The 26,662-nt window shown below is 42.8% G+C and overlaps 1 protein-coding gene across 7 annotated transcripts in view; it reads right to left on the reverse strand.

The window, feature by feature from the left end:
* The window catches only part of Ric8b (RIC8 guanine nucleotide exchange factor B), a 97,997-nt gene that overhangs the window by 33,340 nt on the left and 37,995 nt on the right, over positions 1-26,662 (reverse strand). For 6 of the 7 annotated variants that reach the window (XR_007830058.1, XR_007830056.1, XR_007830057.1 and 3 more), the window contains exons 4-7: positions 23,508-23,602; positions 10,256-10,484; positions 9,453-9,548; positions 983-1,127 (exon numbers count right to left, since the gene is read on the reverse strand). Coding sequence is in view for 4 of the 7 variants with exons in the window: in XM_051139939.1 (XP_050995896.1) it covers positions 983-1,127; positions 9,453-9,548; positions 10,256-10,484; positions 23,508-23,602 (565 nt within the window). In the remaining 3 variants the exon portion in view is untranslated. The remainder of the gene's footprint in view (positions 1-982; positions 1,128-9,452; positions 9,549-10,255; positions 10,485-23,507; positions 23,603-26,662) is intronic. The other variant, XM_051139938.1, reaches the window with a different exon arrangement.

The following is a 26,662-nucleotide window of genomic DNA, read 5'->3' on the forward strand; positions in this document are numbered from 1 at the left end:
GATGTCAAGCACATGACAACTGTCACGTCTGAAAGCCGTTATCAACACTATAATAACACTTCAATTATATTGCTAATAATGTACCATCTTTACAGGAACTTAAGTGGCTGAACTAGAAAGTCAGGTATGCGGTTTAAGAAAAGAGAAGATTTAGGATTTTTGAAGACAATTGACCAGCATGTATAAGACCCTTAGTTCAATTCCCAAAAGTGAAAAATAAATAAATATTTTGAGGGAAGTGTTTTCATCTCTGAATTATCTCTCAAAACTAAGATTCTTCAAAAAAAAAAAAAGTGAGATAAAAATCAGTGGTTTTTGTACAAAGATATTAATAAACAAGAAGAAATGATATTATCACTGTTATCTCAAGGGTACAGGCCAGGTCTTATTAGACTTTTGGACTTTTATCCAGTATATTAAACAGGTAACATTCTGTGACTACAGCCTGAAGGACTCAGTGAGGAAATCAAACATTCACTGCAATTTAGGAGAATTGCACCTGGTCACTAAAACAGCAGTGTCTGATCTACTGGGCAGTCATTGTCATCGTCGTCTTCTTCTTTTTCTTCTTCTTCTTCTTTAAAAGATTTATTTATTATGTATACAGTGTTCTGCCTACATGCACACCTGCACACCAGAAGATGACACCAGATCTCATTACAGATGGCTGTGGGCCACCATGTAGTTGCTGGGATACAATGGTTCCCAAGCCTGAGATGCTTTGAGGTCTGGGTTAAACACATACAGGACAAAGTTTAACTGCCTGTGTGTTTGGAAAGTGTGTTTTCTGCATGGCCTAAGGAATTCGGGAGCATACAGCAAGGCTGTAAGATTATTACTCCCTGTCATCTGCACAGCCACTCTTAACAACAGGTAAGTAGACAGCTCTGCAAAGATTGGAATTAAATACTATACCCAACAGGAATTTTTTCAAATTTCCTCCATATGATAAAAAGCATAAGGCAAACAGAGTTTAACCTACCTCTCTCTTTGCAAAGGACAAAAAGGAACTCAGCAGCGATCTGCTTGACTCCAAGGTCAACATGCGTCATGAGGCGCACCAGCTTATTTCTCACGGTTGAGCCAACTTCCGGTCGGTTTGTCACATCCCTCAATGGTGGTAAAACCTGATTGCATAAATGAAAAAAGAATCATTAATCAAGGGTCCTAGCGTCCATGAGAACGGCACCATGCAACTGGTCAGTCTTAAGAAAAGCTACACTTAGTTTTGAATAAGAGTTACAAATACAAATAACTGTTACTTCTAAATAAAATGAAATAAGCCCTCAGCATTGCCAACAATAACCAGACCTCACATAATCACATGTGTGCACTAAGGTTCTGTCTGGACAGAAACATGTCTTCCATGTCATCTGGCTATCTCAGCACCTGCAGTGTTGCTGGTGTCCAGCAAAAATGAGTTTAAAAGTCTGTCACGTTCTTCTTTCTTGCTGGCTATGACAGCACACAGGCTTAGGATCCACGTGCATGGAAGGGTGAGAGAGGAGAAGACCTCAAAGTCTGCTTTAGCCCCTCAGAGCAAGACTGACTCCAGAAACAAAAAGGGAGGAGTAAAGCCAGTAAGGCAATTTCTGTGTAAGCGTGAGGACTTGAGCTCAGTACTCAGAAAACAACCAGGCGTGGGCTTGCAGTCCTAGCATGGGGGCAAGTGCAGACAGGAGGATTCCTAGAGCTTGCTGCCTGCCAGCCCAGCCTAGCTGGCCAGTTTCGGGACAGGGAGGGAGGGGTAAGGGGGGAGAGAGTGTGTAGATGGTGTCTAAGAATCAACCCCTGAGGTTGTCCTGTCTTCTGCCCTGTACAGACGTGTGCATGCACACACACACACACACACACACACACACACACACACACACACACACACACACACCCCTCCCCACACGCACCAACACCCATGGTTTCCCATTCTTTCCCATACTTCCTCAGAGCCCAAGCCATGACGACTTGGTTTGGTTTTTGGTTTTTGGTGTTTTTTGAGACAGGGTTGCTCTGTATAGCCTTGGCTGTCCTAGACTCACTTTGTAAACTAGGCTGGCCTCGAACTCACAGAGATCCATCTGCCTCTGCCTTCCTGAGTGCTGGAATTACAGGTGTGAGCCACAGTGCCTGACCATACTGACTTCCTAATTCTTTCAATTCTAGCAACATATGCAAGATTTAATTTTTTAAAAAAATCTGTATTTATGTTTTTTAGTTGTTTAATTTTATAATTAAAATGGCTATTTCAGGTTGAATATTCCTAACTCCAAAATCTGGAACCTTTGAGTGGTGACATGATGTCACAAATAGGAATTGTACATGGCAAGGGAAATGAATTTCATGAAATAGGTTAAGTGAAGGTATGCTAAAAATGTATAATTTATCTTAAATCTCTGAGTATCAGGTATCATACAAAGCATGGAAATTTTCATATTTATACTTGGTGTCCCACTACAAGATATCTTATGCAGATACCCCCAAATCTAAAATATTATAAATCTAAAACATTTCTAGATTCAAGCATTTGGAGGAAGAGATGACCTTTCTTCACCAGGTATTTTTCTCTCTGCTAGCTATAACAACAGGACCCCCCCTCCCCGCCTCCATCGCCTTTATCTCTCCCTGTGGTTCTCTGTGCAATTGGCACTTAGAGGAAATATTCCCTGACCTCGCCCTCACTAACTCTTTATGCTTCCTTCCCCATCTCCCATTATTAGTCTTCTACAATTCTCCTCATACTCCAAGCACCTGGCATAGTATTTATTGTGTGCCTCTTTCCACTAAAGTGCACTCTGTGACTCTTAGAAAGCACACATCCATGCTCTGGGATGTGTCCTGCTTTCTGATCATCTCTGCTAACCCTAATGCTTATCCTAATTAAAAAAAGTTCCATAGGGACAGTTTTCCCCCTTTCTTTATTAGTCTTTTTCCTGGTCCCTGGAATATTATAGATATCCAATAAATATTTGTTGATTTAGAGGGAAATGAATAAATCCAAGTGATTTTCAATAGATGGCATATGGATCCATTTTCTGTTACCATAAGAAAATATTCAAGGTATGCTAATTTTATGAAGAAGAAGAGTTTTATGTAGTTTACAGTTCTGGAGATTTAAAGCCCAAGATCAGGTGATCCTATCCCCTGGTTCTATTGCTCTTGAGGGCCTAATGGAGGCGTGGGTGTTTGTAGGAAGAAAGGAATCACATACATAAGCAGAAAGCCAGAGAGTGATTCAAGGGTCAGGCCAGCTCCAGTGAGCTGAAGGGCCTCACAGGAACTACCCTGATCTGGCTGAGGCAGTGCCCCCTGTGGACTTCCTATGAGGCCACTCTTCTTAAAAGTTCCACATCACCGCCCACCATGGTCACTCTGGGGACATGAAGTCTCTAACACATGTTCTTAAGAGGAGAAACTACACCCAAACCACAGCAAGGGCCTTCTATGTAACAGGCCTTGAGCCAGGAAACGAGGCACACTGCACAGCTGAAGAACAATTTACTGTGCACCTGTACAGACTGTAGACAGGCAGCATTTATTTGACACAGTTAACTAACTTTCCCCCTTCCATCTCTCTTTTTCCACAGTGAGTATACAAGGAAATACAGGGACTGGAAATATAGCTTATAAATTAAAACATGGAGACAAAAATGCCGGACAAGGAATCTGTCCAAATGTCTATAAGGCCCATATGTAAATATCTCTAGGAGGGTGGAGCAGAATGGAAGGCATAATAATGTCATTGCAGAACACGTTCTTATTTGACTGAGTCAGTTCTACCAGGCGTAATTCCCATTTCTAGAAGGCTGAGACATTCGGCAGGTGGTTTCTACAGAATGCATCTACCTTAATAATATTCAGTGTGTACAACTAAAGACAAAGGTTAGCATGTAAAAATTTGTCAGCTACTTTTTGGGGTCTCTTAAAGATTTAATACTTTATTGTTGTGCGTCACTCCTAAATGACACATATATCTCTTCTTACATTATATACCCCAACAATTTTTTGATAAGTTGTATCCAGTTTCTCTTTCAAACACAGTATCTTTTCTTTAAGTCTCTAGATCAATACAACCTGGGTCAGTAAATTTCCACGGTTTTCATTTGTAATTGCTCAAACACAAGAGCACTCAAGGCCAATTTCCTTTGTGTATGCACGAGTTGGATTTAATAAGGTGGTTGCTACTACGTACAGTAAGTAGCTAGGCATAACTTCAGCTATAGTATTATCAAAGCTAATGATCTGTTATGTGCCCGTTGGTGCTAGAGACTGAGTTTACGGCCTTCTGAATGGCATGCACATGTTCCACCAAGGAGCCACACCCTGGACCACATACTATGTCAAGTCTGCCTTTCTTGAGTACTATGCACAGAAGTTTGTTTCCTTCTTGTTCCTTCTTCTCCCTCCACCCTTCCTTCCCTTTCTTTGAGGTCCAAGGGCCATTTTATTAAGAGTTTGAAAGAAAAACAAAAGGACAGGAAAGCTGTATATTTTGGCAGCTCATAGGAGGGAGATAGAGGAAGAGAGGAAGTCATGTCTTTGAGTTAGAATTAGCCCTGGGAGTCGGGAAGCAGTTGAAGAACAGGGGTTGGGGGCATGTTGGGGCAAATATGCCTAGGGTGAGCTCACACTGGCTTTCTGCTATGAGACGTGACCCTTTGCTCCTGCATATGTGTTTCTGTCACATGCCATGCAGTCCTCATCAGAGCAAAGCCAATGCCAGTGCCTTACTCTAAAATCTCCAGGGCTAAAGAAAATCTATTTGCTTTATTAAGTTAGGCTGCCCCAGGTATTTCATTATACTAGTGATGAGCAGATTGACATAGGAAATTGGTACCAGAGTAGGGTTGTTACTATAACTATACCTGAAAATGGGGAGGCAGCTTTGGAACTGGGTGACTAGAAGAGGTTAGGACTATTTGGAGGAACAGGCTACAAAGTCTTGAGTGCTGTGAACAGTATAGTTGGAATTTTGGTAAGGGCTCAGAAAAGAAGGAAACTAGGAAGCAAATTTTGGATAGGAATGAGACTCTGATGGGAACATGGAAAAAAAAGGCAATCACTATTACACAGTCATAAAGAATCTGACCACACTGGCTCCATGTCCTAAGACTGCAGAGGCTGAAATTAGGAATGCTGGACTAGTTTATTTGGCTAGAGAAAATTTCAAAACAATAAACCATTTGGGTTATGATGTTAGTGTTACTGGCTACTGTTAGATTTATAGTAAGTGTTGGAAGCAAAAGGAAACGGAAGACTCATAAAACTTGCAGCTTACCCGAGGAAGGAACAGGAAAAGGGACTAAGGCTAAAGAAGGTACTCAGAGAGACTGCTACAGACCGGCAAGAATGCTAATTGTGAGGGTTACATAAAAGCCTCGAGGCCATCTCCTCAATCTTCTAGGCCACCCTCCACCCCTCAGGACAGGCCAAGGGACCTTTCAGGATAGCACTGTCTCAGGGACTGAGTCCAGGGCACTCTCTACTGGCTTACTATCCAAGACCACCTCAGGATTTGTTTCCCTGTGTTCAACCAGTGGCAGTGGCTCAAGCAGGCACGGCGCTGGTTCTGCAGGTGTGCAGAGTGAAAGGCTCATGAGGTCTTGATGGCGACAACCAAGACTTCAAAGAAGGCCAAGCAGAAATGTGCAGCGGGCTCAGAGCCTCTGCCACGAGTGTCTGGAGGGATGGCACACAGGGGAGATGCTGGAGTGGTGCCCAAGGGACCCAAGGAACAAGGGCTGAGCAGCAACATGCCAGCTCAGAAAAGCCACGGACAGTGGCAAGCCGCCATCTGGGCAACGTACAGCAAACCTGTAGGAGACTATAGAGTGCTTAAGATGCCAAACTTTTTTTTGTTTGTTTGTTTTTTTGTTTTTTTGTTTTTCGAGACAGGGTTTCTCTGTGCACCCTTGCCTGTCCTGGACTCACTTTGTAGATCAGGCTGGCCTCGAACTCACAGCGATCCACCTGCCTCTGCCTCCCGAGTGCTGGGATTAAAGGTGTGCACCACCACGCCCAGCCCTAGACGCCAAACTTTTAGAGGTCCCACTCCCACTGCCCATCCCTGGACCTTTGAGCCCCTTCCCCAACTTCTGCTTCTCTTTTGGAATGGAAATATATACCTAGTGGCTGTGCCATCGCTGTATACTGGAAGAAATAGTCTTTTTATATATATATATATATTTAAAGATGAAGAAACTTGCCCTGCCTCTGTGAAACCTTGTACTCTTTGCTGTTGCTGTGCATGCACCTGCATGCAGGCATATACATGGGTGCCAGAGGGCACTGCGCATCTGCTTATCGTTCTTGTGTCTTATTCCCTTGAGACAGGGTCTCTCAGTGTACCTACAGCTAGGCCACTAATCCTCACCATTCTTCCTGTCTTAAGCACCTATAGCTTGAAGTTACAGGCACGCATGCCCATCCCTAACTTCTTTATGAGGGTAATGAGGATTTGAACTCAGGTCTTCGTGATTATATAGCAAGCGTTCTTACCCATTGGGCCACCACCCCAGCCACCTCTTACTGTTTTCAGACAGGGTGCCACCACTCTGTACCTTTGAAGGAATGCTTCGATGAAATATGAACCATCAGTTTATATGCCTTATGTGACAACTTGAAGCTGCTGTTGCTACCATGCCTTCCCTACTATGGTGGACCATGTCCTTAAACCATGAGCCAGGCTAAGTTCTTCCTCCTTTGAGTTGCTTCTGTCAGGGATTTCGTCCCAGCAACAAGCAGTGTAACTAATGTGCCATGTGAAGCTCTGCATGCCCTTGGGATGGCAGTAAGAGGGCTATCACTGGATTTGATCTCTCGACCTTGGGCCTCCAGAATGGTGAGACCCCCAGCCCCACCCCACAGTATTCTTCAGAATGTCCTGCCCAAGGATTTCATTACAGTGACAAAACAAAGACTAATAAACCTTATAAATTTAGTTATGCGTTTACCTGTCCTGCCATGCATCTACACAGTATGTGGCTAACAAGTAGGGTTCTTTAGCTTTCCTTATTAGAAAAAGTAAACATACACATTTTACTTGAAGCTTCATCTTCCTTTAACACATAAAAACAAAGAAAATGAAATATTTTCTTTTAAGAAGAAGTATTTCTTTTTATTTTATGTGTATGAGTGCTTTACCTACATGTCTGTCTATGCAAGATGTACATGCAAGCCAGGCGAGATACAAAAAGAAAAAAAGGTGTGCATGCAATGCCTGTGGAAGCAGAAAAGGGCACTGGAATTATAGACAGATGTGTGCTGATAATCGAACCTAGGTCACCTGGAAGAGCAACTAGTGCCCTTAACCTGAGCCATCTTTCCAGCCCCATTAAATCTTTTCATTCGTTATTCTTTATCAAGTTCTTCTAGTAAAGGTAGAATGCCTTAAATGAATCAAACTTATAAACACGCTGAGCTGGCTAGTTTATCTTGCTGAAACAGGGACCATGTTTTTAAGGTATCTGTGTTAAAGTAACAAGTTCCTGCTTTCTGGTGCCTTTTATCGGCATTATTCATGTGCTTGATACACAGTAAGGTGCCTACTTAACTTTCACCATTGACCAAATGGCCCGGATTAATTTATAAATGGCCAGTGAAATAAAGTATGGTGCTAGTAATGGCGTGGGAAAAGAAGAGGAAGCACCAGGAAAGGAGGTGGGAGGTTATGGGGTCAATTTGGGTTGCACTAGAGGAAAACCACGACATAGCCAGAGTCAACATGAGCGCTTCATCATGAACGCCAAGGATCTGAGGACAGCTCAGATTTGAATTTCAGCGTACACACCTAAGAACCATCAGCATATAGATATGTTTGAAATCACTACCCTGGAGTGTGAGCAGCAAGGGAGGAGAGGAAGGCACAAGATGCATTGGCTTAGGCATGCAAACATTTAGGACTGGGAAGCTGGCTAGCAAAGGTCTCTACTGTGTCCCAAGAGCCAAAGGAAGCAAGGGTTTCAAGGAGGTGGAAACCCGCATGCAGTGCATGTACCTCCTCTGTCCGCAGAGGGCTCGCCTAGCATGCGTGGTCCTGGGATGGAGCTCCAGCACTGCATACACTCGGGTGCAGTAGTGCACACACATAACCTTAGCACTCTGAGGCAGTGGCATGAGGATCAGCAGCTGGAGGCCCTCCTCAGCTGTATAGTGAGTCTGAGGACAGTGTTGGGCTACGTGGGATTCTGTTTGAAGAAAAACGAGCCTAAAATGTATTGGAGTGTGCTGGGAAGCCACTTGATGTTGGTGGTCTTAAATTTAAGGGACACTGGTCAGTCCAAGTGCTCAGTAGCAGCCAACAGTAGGTAGAAGGCTGACTAAACCGTTTTGTTGGTTTGTTTTGTTTTGTTTTCAAAATGGGCAGGCGGAGGTAGAGCGCAGTTCAAGCTGTCTGGAAAGCAGTGACTACAGTCATGAAGTGTGGAAGAGTGTGCCTCAGCTAGAGAGAGCTGAGGGTGCAGAGGAGCGACAAGAAAGGCACAGTATTTATGGGGTGAGACAGGCTGGAAGAAAGCACTAAGGGGCACTGAAAGAAGGTGTTTGAAACTGAAATCTTAGGGAGTCCACTACTGTCAACGTCTTGAGTTTAAGACAGAATCTAAAAGGCTCAAAGCTTATCACTTCTTCTCAGTGTATGGCCCAATCTATCAGTGCACTGTGTGAGCTGCACTGTCAAGACGGAGCTCCACGAAGGAACTCTGGCCACTACTGTACCACCATCTACCCCCTTCGGTCATTTTTAGGACACTCTCACTAAGTACTATGGCAGCCATCCACGCAGGCTCCACTCTGCTCTCTTACCCACAGCACTTGAAGTGTTTTTCAACACAGATGGGGTCCTCTCAATCCCCCTGAAAACATTCCAGTGTTCTCTCATCTTATTAAGAGAGAATCCAAAGTGCTCTCCAACCTCATCATCGGCCCTGTGTACTCTCTCACTGCACTGACAGTCTCTCCCTTCAGTCTTCTGTCCAGTCACACTGGGTGCCTTGCCTCCTTCCTCTTAAGCACCCCAAAGCTTCACATCTGAGCACCCTAAAGGCTTTCTCTCTGATAGAGTCTTCTCAGCATTCTCAGAGACACTGTTTCTTATGCAACTTTCTGCTCGCTCTCACCTCTTTAAGGACGTTCTCCTTCCCATCCCTGCTTTCCCCGACTATAGGACACTCATCACGCCCTACTCTTACACAGCTTTTTAAAAAAATCTCCTATAAGGTACAGCCTGTAAGAGTGAAACCCTCACAGGGCTGAGTACTCAGAGCAGTGTTTAACGAACAGCACGTGACAGACCTCAGGAAACATTTACTAGGTACATGAATGAGTAACAACGTACACAAGATCATTTATCTTTGTCTGGGAGGTTTCTGACTTTCTGAAAGAGAACTATCACGAGAATTTATTAGTTCTATGTTAACAACATATACACAAAGTTTTAACTTTAAGATGGAAGCAATTACCTGATCTTTGAGAAATTTTCGGATGTTCCGATGGGCTCGGGAACATTCTGTTAATAAGCTGAGAACTGGAGTTAGACCCTCTCTATAGCTGCTTCCCTATAAAGAAAACCATGCATGCCATATTAGTTCAGTTCCTAAGGGTGTGGCTCTCCTCCACGTAACCTGAGAATACGAAGACTTTTTTTTTTTTTTTTTTTTTTTTTTGAGGGGAGGGAAGAGGAGCAATGGGAGGATACAGCTTATGATACCAAGGCTTTACTTTAAATAATATTTCCATAAACTATCTTTATTTTACTATCTAGATTTGTCTTTTCTGGTTTTTTTCCCCCTATGTTTTCTTGGGTTTACACCAGCGCAGCTAATGTGCTTCAATGAAGCAACAGCTTTTCAGATCCATCTGTGCTATACTGCTGCCTTTCAACACATCTGCCAGAGAAACTGAGTGATGGACTAGAGAAAACTGAAGGGGAAACACTTTTGAAGATGCTATTTTAGAGTAGGTTAGTTTTTACTTTAACATTTACAAAGTAGCTATGCAAAGCAGTTAATACTCCTTCCTTTACTTTCAGACACGAGTTATAAATTTGGTGTTGTAAAAATGCAATTTTCAACATTAAATAAACTCACTTGGTTTCTGCTCATTCATCATTATTATGATAAAATACTTTTAAAGTAAAACTACCTAGCATGCCAAGTATACACAACGAGCTTCCATGGGAGCCCATGCCGTGTGACCTGCCTCTCTGCCGGCACACCCGGTCTTTAGATGCACCTACGCAAGGCCTCCACTCTAGCAGCCTTACCTTGTCAATTCTCTTCTCCATAAAACTGAGCAAGACCTGAATAGCCTCCATATTCATGCCATTGTATACCATGGTACTGCTCTTCAAAGCTGGGTCTTCCTCGGCTGTTTTATCACTGGGTGGTTCATCCAGAGTCGCCGCCTCTTGGGCTGTTTCTTCATGGGTTAATGGACAAATGAGAACATCCAAACAAGAGACTGGAACATTGCTTAAAAGGTTGACGGCATTACTGAAAGGCAATTTGAAAATACAATATTTTAATTTGATTGAACAGGCTTTTAAAATGCAAACATAATACAAAGTTCAGAGGTGACTTTTAGGAGTCAATTAAAATTTTTCTTTTTCAAAATGAGCCATTAATATTACTTGGCATTTACAAAGGAAAATAAAGAACTGTCTCAAACATGCACATGGCAAGTTAAAAAGAAGCAATGGTAAATGGGCAGACACAATCACAGGATGCCACGTCACCCTCTGAAATGCTAAAACAAGAATCTGTCGGCTGTAATGCGCGCGCTTTAATTTACTGTGACAATGCCCGCTCTGCACTTTCTTCGGGGGAATGAACTCCTTTTGTGGATCCGCTGGTTTATTATTCCTTAGGTTACAACATAAAGCACTTGAGAAGCAGTGTGTATAAGCAGCTTATCACAGAGGCAGCAGCATTCAAAAGCAACGTAGTATTGTACTGTAGTATAGTACTGTAGTGTTAAGATTTGTTTTCTCTAATGTATAAAATACAATGTTTAAATCAACCAATTTTTTTAATATGACATTTTCAGGGGGAAAGAAGTGGTGCCCTGTTTCCCCTCTCTGTCATCAGGTCTCTTGAAAGAAGCCAGCACTGCTGTTTCTAATCTCTCTCCCAGGCCTTTCTGCTTTTCCAAGGTCTGTTCAGGAGTCCAGGATGCATGCCAGCAGGGGGAACCCCAACCTTGTATTTCTGGCATTCTCTAAAAACCTTGGTCTACTGCTCAGTACAGAAGAGGTTAAAATAATAATAGAGATTTAGTACAAATTGGCATATTGTCAATATACATATTTTCCTCCATGTATATTTTATATTTTTATCTGCCAGAAGAGGCAGCATTCCAGTGTGAGTTGATCTCAACAGCCTGTACCCCAGGACTTCCGGATAAACAACAATGGAAAGACAGGCATCACATTTCCTAGTGACACAGAAGCGAGTCTAAAAATAACCACAGCCTGACTAAAAATAACTCTTGCAAATACAGTTGAAAAGTGTAACCACTTGGAAACCAAAGTCAGGGCTTAATCCATCTGATGCTGTCTTAATTTAGATCACAACGATTTAAGATGTAATTTATAGTGACACTCTAAAAAACAAGACAAATAGAAAAAGAATCCCAAGGTTTTTCTTTCTTTTTACTTGAAGTATGGCTTTATTTCCATGAATCAATATTTCACTCTTTTTATATTATGGAAAATAATTTTTTAAAAAATTCAATACAAATCAGACAATGCAGAAAATGAGTGGGAATAAAAATAATATGAAGTATAGGCAAACAAACAATCCAACAATTTTTGTGAATAGACGGTTTTCTGCTAAAGTGTACGTTACTGCTGTCCTCAGTGAAGCTACTGTTACTGTCACACACTCTCCTGTCGTTTGTGACACCCAAAGGCAGTTAAACCACCACTTTTCACACAAACTTTAGATTTTTTTTTTTTTTTTTTGCAGGCTTCCACAGTTCCTTACTTATAATTTAAAATGGCTTGCTTCTCACTTAGCATTTGGAAACGGGTTATTATTAAAAACCACAGAGTCACTGGGGAGAAGAGAGAGAGAGAGCTTTACCTAAGAACTACTTTCTGAAACGGTACAAGCCATTCTGAAATGCTAGGGTTCTCCCTACACACAAGACAACCATCTCTGGAGACCATCAGCAGTGTAGTCCTCTAAATCGATTACAGACCAGGCCAAATAGATGCCACTCCATTACAAAGAGATGCTTTTCCTTTAGATGGCTCTAAGCAGAGGTTTCCAGGAATTCGGCACATTTAAGAAAACCAAATGTAGAGCTGGAATCAACAGATATTTGGGTGTTTGAGGCTTTTCAAGAAAAGTTCCAATTTTCTCATTTCTTATTAAACAATTCAGTTCTCAATCGGCTACAAAATTAATTTTCTGGCTCACTGTGTTTGAGCTATTCTTTTTAAGTAGGAAGGTCAACCTTGTGAGCTCTGTCACTTCTCTGACAGTTTTATTTGTGGTAGAAGAGTGCATGAGATTCTCCAGCTACCAGGAAGTCAGTGACAATGCACAGCTTTGCACAATGGTGTTTGCATTCCTACTCCAGGGGGTAGAAATGCTGTGTATATTACTCTCCTTTTCAGTTCCTAGGGACCATTAATCACTGTGCCATGACATCCTCTAGCTCCTGCACCCAGCCCCCTCCTGATACGCAGATTCAAAAGCAAGGTTTACTTAGAGCTCCTCTGTGCCTTGATTAAAGGCTTGTTAGCTGTGGGAAGGGGAGGACAACCTCAAATCTAGTCTCACCATCAATTGGTGAACTCAACAAATGCCAAATGACAGCGAGGAGCATGTTAACGGCTCAAACCAATCAAGTAACACATCGTACAATCAAATAATCAAATATATTTTCTTTACATTTGAGGCTTGCATGTGTATTTTCAAGCTTGGAAAGAAAGCCAGTAGAAACAAATACCAAGATCTTCAAAAGATTCCCCTATTCTCTTTATTTATTTAAAAAGACATGGTTTACTTTTTTTTTCTTTTGTGGTAAGAGTACTTACGATCTACCCTTTTAACTGATGTCAATTATATGCTACGAGATTGTTAACTATAGACTCTGCTGTACAGCAACACTGAGTCAGAACTACAAACTTTGTGCCTCTGACTGATGACAGCACTCCCATGCCCCTCCCCCCAGGTCCTTCCTCACCTCTATCTTACTACCTGGCCCTTTTTAGATTATTAAAGGGGGATCTTGAAGTATTTGTCTTTTTGTGTCCGGTTTACTTAACTTGTTATAGTATCTTCTACATCTACATACGTTCTTGAAAGTGGTAAGATTTCTTTCTTTCTGAAGGTCGAATGCTATTCTGTTACACGCACACACTTCCTACATGTATCCATTTACCGGCTGTTAGACATTTAGCTTGTCTCCCCCCCAACCCCCCACCTCCCCCCCACCCCCCGCTCTATCCTTCTCTTCCTACTTTCTGTATCTATTTATTCATTGACAGGAATTATGTGGTCGTCCTTGACATTGTGGGTGGCACTGTGATGACCACGAGTGTGCAGGTATCTCTTTGGGACGATGATTTTTACTTCTGTTGGATATCCACCCATCAGTGTGCTTGCTGGAGCAAATGGCACGTCTATTTTCAATTTTTAGAACTTCCATACTATTTCCCACAATGGCTATATTAATTTACATTGTTGCCAGTGTACAAAGATTCTCCCTTCTCCACACCCTGCTCTCTAAGCAGCCACTCTAACAGATGTGAGGGGAATCTTAAGGTTTTGATTTGCATTTGACAGAAGATTAGTAAAAGCTAAACATTCCTATGCATGTCTTCTTTGGAGAAATGTCTATTCAGATCCTTTGTTCTTCCTTCTTGCCTTCCTGCCCCCCTCCTCTCCCCTCCTCCTTTCCCTTTCTCTTTTTTCTTGGCTATAAGAATCCCGTGCTGGGTATGGTAGCACACGCCCACAATCTTAGCACTCCTAGGCTACAGAGTGAGTTCAAGACCAGACTGAGCTACAAAGCAAGACACTGTATCAAAAGAAAGAGAAAGCAAAAAAATTTCCAATGTATACTTTAGATGCTAACCTTGACCAGACAGGAAGAAGGGGATGCCTGTAGATAGCTTCCGGTGGCACAGGTATGTTTTCACTTTGGCAGTTTCCTGTGCACTGCAGGTTTGCAGTTTGATGAATTCCCATCTAGCCTTTGTTGTCTGTTCTTCTGGTGTCGTACCAACAAGTCATTACTAAAATCAAGGTCTATGCGCTTGTTTATCCTGTGTTCTAAGCTGACTGACAATGACCTCTGCTTCCTGAGTGCGGGGATTACAAAAATGCACCACTAGAAATTTGTTTTAAGATTTTGAAAATTGGGACAGGTTTAGAGGGTAAAGGTGCTTGCAGTATAGACCTGACAACCTGAGGCTGGTCCCTATTGTAAACAGAAAACCACCTCCACAAAACTGGCCTCCACGCGAGTACCCTTGCACACATACCCGCACCTCATATACACACCCAGACATAATTTTTATTTTTAGTTGTAAATTAAACAGGCATGATCTCGGCACACAGGAGGCTGAGGCAAGATTCCCAGCTGGAGACCAGCCAGGGTTATATTATGGTGAGACCTCATCTAATATATAAAACAGAAATAAGAAAGTTTAAAATTTAAAGATGGGACTTATAAAATATGAGCTACATCCATTGTGTTACTGATCATTTTTGTCTGATACATGCAATGTACCCTGAGAAATGAGCTAACAAAAAAGCCATCACCAGTAGCAACACATCTGAATGCCAAATGTGTAAAATATACAGAAAAAGCTGGTAACTGAGAATACAATAAGCTTGTGGTAGGTTAACTTTAAATTTTACTTTAAAATTTACTTTATTGTCCCCTTTCTTATTTTTATATAGAATTCATGATTTATTTCACATAAAATGGCTATATATGAACATAATTTACAAGGAAATAAACACACTTGAGGGTGTGTTCAAAAAGGATTCCTGGGCTGGAGAGATGGCTCAGTGGTTGGGAGCACTGACTGGTCTTCCAGAGGACCCAAGTTCAAGTCCCAGCACCTACATGGCAGCACACAACTGTCTGTAACTCCAAAATCTGACACCCACAGACATACATGCAGGCAAAGCACCAATGCACATAAAATAAAAATAAATTAAAAAAAAAAAGAAAAAAAGAATTCCTACGAGGCTTAGAGATGATCAAAACCTCTGGAGACCAATGGTACAGGGAACGCTAAAAACGATTGTTGTAAAGGGAATGTAACAAATATGATAACAGGTCTGAGGGATACAGTTTTTAAAAAAATTACATCTTATTTCTTTTGCATGTGTTTGTGTGTGTTTATGTGTGTGTGTGCGCGCACCATGGTACTTGAAATGGAAGTGAGAGGACAACTTACGTGAGTCAATTCTCTCCTTCCACCACACAGGTTTGGGGGATTATATGTGTATGTGCACACATGTGTGTGCGTGCGAGCAAGTGTGTGTGGTGGTAGAGGTGCCCTAGAGGCCAGAAGAGGGTGTGGGAACTCGGGAGCTACAGCTACAGGCAGCAGTGCGCTAGATGACTAGCTGCAGGCTTGAGAGAGCAGTGTCTCACCCACCGAGTCATCTTCCAGCCCAGTGATAAGAGTTTTCCTAAGGACCTATCATTCTCCTACAAATGAGATCGCTCTTAGCATATTCATATTTCGAAGACACTCAAGGAGATCAAAGATCTAGAAGGGGAGATAATGCTAGAATAAGGTCTTAGGAGGCAAAAGCAAAGGTGTAAAAATAGCACTGTACAGGAAGAGAGCCGTTTAAATGTCTGAGACCGGCAAGAAACAAGAACAGATACAGATAGCAACAAATTTATTGGTACTGGCAAAGGATTGAGGGCTTAGGGAAGCTCTTGCCTGAGTCTCCAATTACTGTTAACCGGCTCGCAAGATCATCATCTGTCCATCCATCCATCCCTCCATCCAATTAATCTGTTCTGTAAGCAAACACATACATACATGTGTGTATGCAGTATGTATGTATGTATGTATGTATGTATGTATGTATGTATGTATATGCACATATGAACATTTGAGTACTTGCCTAGGTGTTAAGGATATCTTGTATCCCTTTTTAAAAAGCCTATTTTTGTCTGTATGTCTGTGTGTAGGAATGCACACATGTGTTGGGTACACTTGGAGGCCTGAAGGGGCCTTGGATCCTCTGGAGTTGAGTCAGTTACAGGTGGTGTGAGTTGCGTGAACGTGTGCCAGACCCTGAATTTGGGTCTTCTGCAAGAGCAGTATGTGGTCTTAACTGCTGAGCTATCTCTGCAGTCTGAACTTTTTTTTTTTAAGCTTCTAACTTCAGAAGTTATAATAAACATGAAGGAAATAAGAAACGCGCGAGAAAATAAAGGAACAATATTATTTTAGTAACAAATGTCACAAAAAAAGAAGCCGATGAAAAAATAGGAATAGGAACTGTTTATGTATGTGTACATGTATGTTCATATGTACACACGAGTTTAGATTAGGAGGCTGGAGGAGGCCTAACTGAGCGAGTTGCATCTGGACTCAGTTCTAGATGATGAGAAGGCGCCAACCGCACGAACACCTGGGTAAAAAGCTTCCAAAGCTTCCAGATGGGGCAAATGCAAAGGCCCAAGTAAGCAGACCATGTCTAGAAAGGAAGGGCAGACTATTTTGAACACAGAGCCATCTGGTTTGTAGAATGGTAGGCTTCCAGAGGCAGGAGGAGGAGTGGGTCGGTGCTATGAGAACGCTCTGCTTGACAACAGAAAGGAGGATACTGTCAGAGTGAGGCCAGCGCCTCAGATCTAATTCCATGGATGCATCCAACACTACACAGTGAGAGACAGTTCTCATTCAGAAGAATTGGATGCAACTGGCATGTTGCCATGGTGAGAATATACTCCCACATCCATTGCAGGGAGCCTACGTGACACTCGGCATAGTATTTTCCCCTGAAGTCTTGTAGGAAGGGCTGAGACAAGCCAAGGCTTCTATGACTATGCCAAGAAACAGTTTGAAGGCTTTTAGGGCTCCAGCAATCATGCCCGCCTCCCCCATGCTGCCAAGCCATGTAGCTAAGTAAAAGTGGGGTATGAGCCGACAGAGCTATGTGGGGCCTGGGACAGGCTGTAAGGTTTGGCAGAGCCATGGATAGAGGAGGAAAGAAGGAAGTGATCAGGGGACACAGCTTTCCCCGGCAGGGCCACGGGCCCTAAGTGGACGGATGATAACCATGAAGAAGGCTTCTTGATCCTTGTGACTGAGAAGAGCCGTAACGGCTTCAGGCAGACCCTGGCTTTCTGAAGCACAGCCCTGCGTGCAGTGCAGACCATGTCCCCACAGGCTGAGGAGGCTGTCGGCCTCACCTGGAGTTGGGGTGTTGAGACTCTCGGGGTATGAGGGAGAAGGAGGTTGAAATGATGAACTGATGGTTAGGGATAGACGGGCAAGAAAGTAACACTCTAAGTCTTTAGATAACAGGAAAAGAACCCACTGGGTAGGTGGGGAAGTGGGTGAGAAGAGGCGGAGGACAGGCCTGTGAGGAAGCCCCTCACCCCACACCGCAGGGAGCTTGTCCTTTGGCAACTGTTACTGGAGTCAGTCCCTGAAGACAACTCAAACTGTCTTGTGGTCTCTTTCTATTCTCGTCTTGAATTGTTGTTTAACTTTTCATAATATTTATGTCTTCTCTCTCCATTTAGTGTGGTTCTTTCCGGGCATGCGCCGTGGGTGTCCTTAAGACACCTCAGAACAGCACTCAGCGGGACACACAGGCTAGAGAACCCTTCTCACCTGAAAAACTAATGTACAGATAATACGATAGAAAAGAGCCAGCAACGACAACAAAAATGTCTCCCTCTCTGACCGTTCCAAAGTCAATGTCTTTGTCTGTTCTCATACAAGCTTGTTCACTGATATGGAGGGAGGGGGGAGAGAGAGAGACTCACCACTCCTGTGTGTACTAACTGGCGAATCTCCCGGAGAATGGACTACCGGCTTTGGTCTTTTCTTTCTTTCTTTCTTTCCTTAAAATATTGTTTATTTATTTATTTAAGAGAAAATTATACGACTTGGGATGATATCACCTGGGATGATGCTGCTTCTCTCAGGAGCCATAGACTAGCTACCAAAAATGCTAGTGCCAACTATGGAAATTTTCCCTTCCAATGGTAGTCAGGGGAGTACAGGGGGTTGGGCAAGCCATAGAGTCTGTTAGTGTTGCCCTTACTTGACTTCCAGGTCTTGAACCTAACATGTTATTGCTGAAGACAGCACACACTGTGTACAAGGACTTGGAGAGTCTTTCCACCACTGACGTGGAAGCTACCATACTGAGGCCGAGTTTTCATAGTATCCCATGGTACTAGGAAATCAACCAAGGGAGAAAAGGAAGCAATAGCCCTACTCAACTGTAACGCCACAAACCAAAACAATGACAAGATATTTCCAAAGGTGTAAGAGCGGCTTTATATTTTTAAGGTAACCAGCAGCCATCTATTTAAACTTAATTTGTCCTCAATAGGCAGGAATTAATGGCTGGTACTGTAAATCTAGAAAACAACTAATAAGGTCTTTGATATTTTCTTAACCCTAAAGCTCAAATCGGTGCCTAACACATGGTTAAGTGCTTACTAACAAATAAATATAAGTAGACATAAAAATCAGCTCATTTTCAAATACTTAATTTAAAGCGTGATTAGGAGACAATAGTGTTAGGAGTTGGATATTCTAAATTCAAGATGATTCCTACCAATATCTCACTGGTATTTTTATAGAACATTTAAAAACATCACCTTTAAACTCATATAAAACGTCAGGAGACTGAACAGTCTGAACGATCCTGCAAGAGGAAAGCCTGGAGGATAATGCTGCCTGGTGTGAAAACTGACTATGCTACTTCAAGCAGAAAGGTATACAAATGGCCTAAGGATACTCAAACCAATGCCAATAAATAAAGAATCCAGAAACTCACACAAACACTCTCTCTGTCTCTCTCTGGTGTGTGTGTCTGCGCACGCGCGCGCACGCACACACACACACACACACGTACATGTGCATACAAGTACGGAGAGCAATAGGGAAAGGAAAGCCTTTTCAATAAACGGTGGCTGAAGCTGTATATCCAACACACAAAATGAAAGAAGAGGATTTTGTACACCACACACAAAAATTCACTCAACATAGACCAAAGACATGGGTGAGCATGTGCTGATACAGTGTTAAGAAGAAACCAGAACTGAGCACCTACAACAACCACGCTGAGTCTAGGTGTCATCCTCCTGCAGCCTGGAGGCTGCCCTTGTCTACTTCCACATAAGCCTAAGGAAGCAGGCTGGGGCCTAAGTCCCTACGGTGAGTGCAGTGACCCCGGGGAGGGGTGCTGCTACGGCGCAGATGGAATAGAAACAGGACATCACAGTGCTGATAATGACCTAGCTGCTGAGAACAGACACGCTGCTTAGAAAGCTGAGACTGAAAACGGAGGCCAGGCCTCGTGGGGCTAACCCACTCATCATGCCTCGCCTTCTTCACCTCTCTCATGAACGCAATGCTGCAGACTTACAGAGGAACAGACCAGAAACTAACTTGTCAGGCTCGCTCTTGTTCTCATTTCTAAAGTATCTTTATCATCAATATGAATGGGATTTCTGGCTTTGGGGAAAAATACAGACTATCAGAAAACAAGTATCTTTATATGATCAAAGGGTAAACACAAAAATAAATTTCTAAGATAAAACATTAAAAATTCAAGAAGCGATGAAAAACTTTTGGACTAAATCTTACATTTAAAAGTTACTACGCTTTTAACAGAAGAAACAGTAGATGGAGCTGCTGCTAAGAGCTTAGGAAGGGCCAGGGCCAGGAAGCCACGGAGTCTCATTAGCACACCACACATTACCTGCCCAGTACTACCTGTGTCACCACAGTGTTTCTTAAAATAAATCGAAGCGCTGAAAAAGGGCACAGAGCTGAGCAGTGGTGGCACATGCCTTTAATCCCAACACTTGGGAAGCAGAAGCAAGCAGATCTCTGAGCTTGAGGCTAGCCTGGTCTACAGAGAGAGAGAGTTCTAGGATAGCCAGGGCTACACAAAGAAACCCTGTAAAGAAATACACAGGGACAGTAGTGAATATGCTCAAAATACATTGTATAAAATTCTCAAATTAATAAAAACAATACCTAAAAAAGAAAAAGAATAGAGTGGCTGGAGAGATGGCTCAGAATTTAAGAGCACTCTCGGCTCTTCCAAAGGTCCCAGGTTCAATTCCCAGCAACCACATGGTGGCTCACAATCATTTGTAATGAGATCCAGTGCCTTCCTGTAGCGGGCAGGCCCACATGTGGGCAGAATACTGTATAAATAACAAATAAACCTTTTTTTTTTAAGGTGACTTTTAAGTATCATTTTTAAATATCCAATCTATGCCTTGCACCTTACAGTTTTATATAATTACTATTTTCAGGTCATTGCAACGACACAGATTTAACAGCTCTAGTAGGTCCCCAGTAGCTCCTGACATTGGAGCAGCTCTCCCCTCCCACCCCCCCCCCTCCCTCTCTCCCCCCTCTGTGTGTGTGTGTGTGTGTGTGTGTGTGTGTGTGTGTGTGTGTGTGTGTGTGTGTATTAACCTGGATGTCATCATTGCTCACCCTGATACTAATCACTTTCTTCTGATTAAAAGGGCATACAAGGCCACCATAGGCAAACTGCTAAGACAGCAGCAAGCCTAATCTCCAGAGTGCCTCTGAGAACTACTCATAATCCTGGCTGTGCTCTCAGATACAAATTTATACTCAACGATGTAGCTAATGGATTTAAGCAAAGTAACTCTTTAGATAAAATAAAGGGACAGATTTTAAAAGGCCATGTGAGTCTCATAAAGGTAAAGAAATTTGATTACTTTTTAAAAATCTGAACACTGTCTGTAGGTTGATTCTCTTGACTCATACTAAGCACTGTCCAGGCTGGAGAGGCGGCTCAGTGGCTAATAGCACTGTCTGCTCTTCCAAAGGACCCGGGTCCAATTCCCAGCACCCACGTGGCAGCTCACAACTGTCTGTAACTCCAGTTCCAAGGGATTTGACACCTTTATACCAATGCACATAAAATAAAAATTAAATAAATTTTTTTAAAAAGAAGAGGAGAAGGGAAAAAAAGATTTGAAATCCATCCTTGGGAAAATCCTGGCAGAGCTATGTGTGGCTAGCACAGTGGTGCCCACCAGAATTCTTTCTCCATATAACCTTGGGCATATGATTTTAAAAAAAAGAAAAGAAAGAAAGAAAAAATAGAAATCAATGCACTAAGCTTTTTTTAAAATAAAAACACCTTTAATTTTGATGTTGAATTGTTAGTGTCTCTTAATTATAGAAAAAAACCCATAAAGAGTAAAAATGCTTAATGCCGTCATTTAGGATGTGACTTATTGCAGATAATGTGGGCACTGTCTCCAGAAAATTAAAGGACTGTTTGATCTGTGGCGAAGGAAAACATTTCGATGCTTTTAGAGTCGGTGTCTCACAGCACACAGTCAGGCTGACTGGACACAGCATGCCCATGCCCTCACCTCTGCAGTGTTGCTGGAGCGCTGCATCATGGCACCCCCCTAGCCCCCCTCACCAATCATGAAGAAAACATTTTGAAGGGCTACATACAGGGTAGAGAGTGTATATAAATAATCTACCTATAAACTCAGCGTGACGTAAAGTATATTACTCCACATAAGTAAAATAATATAGATTTGATTGAAAATAACAGCTAAGGGTTAGCGTGTTGTGTAATTTATTCTAAGCTTTTATACAGTTTTTAATTAAGACATATCTGGAAATTATTAAGTGCCCACAGGTAACTTAATAGAAAAGTTCATGTTAACTTCTTTACAAAGCAGAGTGGATGCCTACGTTATTTCTTTGTACCTCTATACAATTTAACATGCCTTTGTTTTGTTGGTTGGTTTTGTATTTTCATTTTGTTTTGTTTTGTTGGGGACAGAGTTTCTCTGTGTAATACTCCTGCCTATCCTGGAACTCACTCTGTAGATCAGGCTGGACCTGAACTCACAGAGATCCACCTGCCTTTGCCTCCCAAGTACAGCAATTAAAAGTGTGTACCACCATGCGTGGCCGCCATTTGTAGTCTTACAGAATATAGTTCTTATACTGAAGTCAAATGTTTTGTTATTACAAACCTAATGTACAGCAGGTAAGAGCACTGAAATGTCATTAACTCTTCTTCGGCTGCTCTCAGAGAACAGTAATCTGTATTTTCAGTGCTGGGAACTAAACCCAGGGACTTGTGCACAGGAGACAAACACTGCACGGAGCTGCCCACGCCAAGCCCCAGAGAATGATGAACAGCATGCCATTAATGTCTCCAACAGTCAAGTTACGTACTGGAAGGGCCTTTATAACTCTGTGTGTGTGTGTGTGTGTGTGTGTGTGTGTGTGTGTGTGTGTGTGTGAGAGAGAGAGAGAGAGAGAGAGAGAGAGAGAGAGAGAGAGAGACAGACAGAGAGAGACAGAGAGAGACAGAGAGAGACAGAGACAGAGACAGAGAGAGACAGAGACAGAGAGAGAGAGAGAAAGAGAGAGAGAGAGAGAGAGAGAGCGCTGTATGTGCACTGCTGTGTGTGTGTGTGAATATGGCCGCTGCCACGGGAAGGTCAGAAGATAACCTCAGGTGACCTTGGTCCCTGTCTTCCACCTTGTTCTGACATGGCTCTGGTGTCCTGATGCATACATCACACTAGCTGGCCCATGAGGTTCTGTCTCCACCTCCCATTTCCCCCAGAAGAGCACTGGGGTTCCAAACACTCTTGTTACTGCATCCAGCTTTTGTATGAAATCTGGGCATTTGTACTCAGATCCTCACGGTCTAATGGCAAGCACTTTTACCCACTGAGCCACCTTCCTCAACCTTATCTTATATATTTTAATAGGAGACACTATTCTTATTTTGTTGTTGTTTTTTATTTAAATGATTACTACATAGGATATACCTTTTTGTTAAATACCCTTAAAATGAAATAATGAAAATATTAGTTGAGTTTAGTAATAAGGAGACTTCAGTTTTCTTACCTTTTGAAAAAAAAGAAAAAGGTTGGTGTGATGATAAAAATAGTTCCTTTAAAAAAAAAAAAAAAAGGCTCAATACCTGGTAGGCCAACACTCTACCTACCACTAGTGACACTCCCGGTCCGGGACCTAATCTCAAAGGGATCAATAACAGCCGTGATACCACGATGCTGGGTTTTCCTGTTGAATACAACAAATGCGAGAGTCTTACGGAGCTCACCATAACGGAGTCAAAGCGGACAGCGCACAGGCCTCACACGCAGGCGTGGGTCTAGCTTCCCTGACTCAGTACAGTACTTTCACTTTCTTGTGCTCATAACCAACCATCAAGAACAGATACCCTGAGACAGCAGGGATAGACGGTGCACTTCGCCGAGATAGCAACACCAAGGGCACCCACCTGTGCAGCTCTTCCGTCTTGTCTTCAGTTGGGCCTTCGATTAGTAAACAGTGGCGAAGGACAGCTGCCATGACACGGAACTGATGAGAGTCACTCTGTGGTAAATAAGAGGAGGAGGAGAGACGTTGGTGGTCGGAAGCCTTGACAAGCAGCACTTGCTCCCAAACATTCCTTTGCCATACAGGGAGGCGGCAAGGCACTCCAACACTTCCAAAGCAATAAACAAACTGTTTCCATTTCACATGAAGAGCGCGACCACCTGCAGCAACGGCCAGGGCCAGTAGGTATTGACCTAGCTACCCTGTTTTATTGTTCAGAAAATTCAATTCCACTTAAGAATTTTTCATTTCCAGACAGATTAGACTCCTTTGTTCCTTGTATTATACCATGCCAGTTTACTAACCTAAGTTTGGACAAATGTAAGCTATATTGAGAGAGTTCTTTTATTACTAGTTGTCCATTTTTAGTAAAATTCTTTCATCTCTTAGCTTTCAAAAGTAATGAGTACAGGGCCCCTCCTCATTAAACGGCATTCTCTTAGAACGGAAAAAAAAAAAGTAATGAGTACAATAATTTTTTTTTTTTTTTTTTTTTTTTTTTTTGAGATAGGGTCTGGCTATGTGGCCCAGACTGGTCTTGAACTTGTAAGCCTTGTACCTCTGCCTCTCAAATATACTGAGCTTACAATAGGTATATATCACCATGGATGACCACCACTTTCATTTTCATCCATCTTTTTCATCTCTTAGGTCCCACATGACTATGACAAATGATCAGAACTGTCTCCCCAGTAAGAACCTTCCCAATACTTATTCACTGGCAGTGAACTAAAGACACAGAACCAAAGAGAAGGAAACTAACAATGAAAAATAAATCAAGCTCTGAATAATCATTTGTTTTATCTTTGGCACCTTTATATCTATAACAAGATCTTGGGCCATTACCATCTTTTTTTTTCTTTTTTGGGTGTGTGTGTGTGTGTGTGTGTGTGTGTGTGTGATGTACACGCATATGTGATGTGTGTGTGCATGTGTGCATAGGCCAGTGGTGGACGTCGGCTGTCTTTCTTCATTGCTCTCTATTTTCTTTACTGAGACAGGGTCTCGCCCCGCATCTCTAACTCGCCTGCCTTAGAGTTACTTCAAAAGCAATTAATTTTTAAAAGCTCCTAGTATACAACTATGTTCACCTAAAGCGAAATGCGCGCACTGATCATGCCTGCGCACATACAGAATTCAGTCTTCCTACGATTCCTCTCACAGACCCTAACAAACAAAAGGACACACTGTCACTATCATACGACAGCTGAAAATCCTTTGAACAACACATCACATACGGATGGGGAAAGATGGAGGCCTCAGGCATAAAGTGGGACGGGCTTGCACTGGGAGTCCAGCAAGGGCCTAGGCCGTGACCTCACATCAGCCCCGCACTGCTGAGCTTCAGTTCCCTCCCACACATTACCACGAACACAAAAGTTCTGTGAGAATTAAAGAAAATGGTCTGCACAGCAGCACTTTAAAACTGTGACTAAGATCTGGAAGTGAGGGAAAGAAAGGAAATGGAGTGTGACTGCTAGTGCTGCAATGAGGTGTGGCGAAGAATCCACCGTGGGAGTGAAGGGGGCTGGCGAAGGTAAGAGGACGGAGGGCCAGGGGGAACCAAGGGCGCTAGAACCTGCAGGGCAGGAATACAAGTTGTTGCGTTCACCATCCATCCCCACTACTTGAGTGAAAATTCTCTTGTAAATAAGTATACTCTTACTTGCCCTAAACTACATGAAGCACATGAAACCTATGTCAAACTGAACTATTGCCACTGGTAAGATCCCATGCTCTCTTGCTTGGCTCTGAAACCCGGGATAGGCCCCTGGTTGCTGTGCCACTGAGCCACGTCTCCACATCTTGTTATTTTGTGACAGGGTCTCACTATGTAAACCAAGGTGTCCTTGAACTCACACCCCTGCCTTGCTCCTGCTCACTGCTAGGGATTGTGGGTGCACACTACCACACCCTGTTGTGCTTCCTTTTAAGCCAGGCAGTCCTTTATTACAGAGGTACCAAACTCTGCTCACGATGACCAGGACAAGCCTCTTACAAAACTAACCACGGTGGTCTCTCCCCAGGCTGCAACTGCAAACACCGCTTTCTACCCCATTCCCTTCCTCTCCCACCACTTCTTCCCAAACTGTATTTTCTGTCTTAAATGTCCCCTTGGCCCATATCTAAGTCTCTGTCCATCCCTGTTCAGAGCAACTTCTGAACCTGGGCTGTCTGATAATTCCTGATAATTCCTTTTCTACCACCAAGAAGCTCCTTTATTTGGTCTTGTTAAAGTTTCTTTTGTGAAATCTCAATTTGTAACTTCACACATTTAATTCAACTTTGTTTCCTCCACTAATTATCATCATGAAGGCAAAAGGCGTATGTTAAATAGGTGAACAATAAATTCTAATCCAAGTGTTAAGTATAATATACAGAGAGAAAACGGCCCAATTTCTGAGAGTATAGCTGAATAACTTTCCACAAAATGACCAGCACAAATGTCGCGTAACGCCAGGACTAAGAACTCCAGAACTTCCTGGTCCCACAGAGGGCATTCTCGAGAGCCCTAATGTCCAATACCACATTAGTGAGTTTTGTTGCCACTGAACTTTGTATGACTGGAACCACAAAACACAGACTCCCAGTCTCTCTAGTCCTGAGACTGATCCATGTCGTACCCAGTTGCACTGGTTCTTTCTGGTGCTTGACAGCTTACCTGTCGCTGGTCTGCAATGCCATGAGAAAGTTTGGGGCCTTCACTACAGATAAGAAAAAAACACTGGGTACAGTGCGGAAGGATTACTGGGGCTGGACAGATGGCTCAGTGGATAACGTGAGCTCCAGGCTCAGTGAGAGACCCCGCCTCAAACATACAAAGTGGGGAGTGATTGAGGAGCCAACCACCGCGAACCTCTGGCCGCCGTATACATGCACGTATATCATAATGCATATCGCAGTTTTTCCAAAAGAGCGCTGATATAATGTGAGTTCACTGAATATATTACATCACAATGTACATATCCATCCTCCTCTCAATGGACACTTTAACTGTTTCCTGTTTGGGGGATTCTGCAGACTGCTGCCATAAACATACCGGTCATACGTTGTCTG

Source organism: Acomys russatus, chromosome 31, assembly GCF_903995435.1.
Source record: "Acomys russatus chromosome 31, mAcoRus1.1, whole genome shotgun sequence".
NCBI lineage: Eukaryota > Metazoa > Chordata > Mammalia > Rodentia > Muridae > Acomys > Acomys russatus.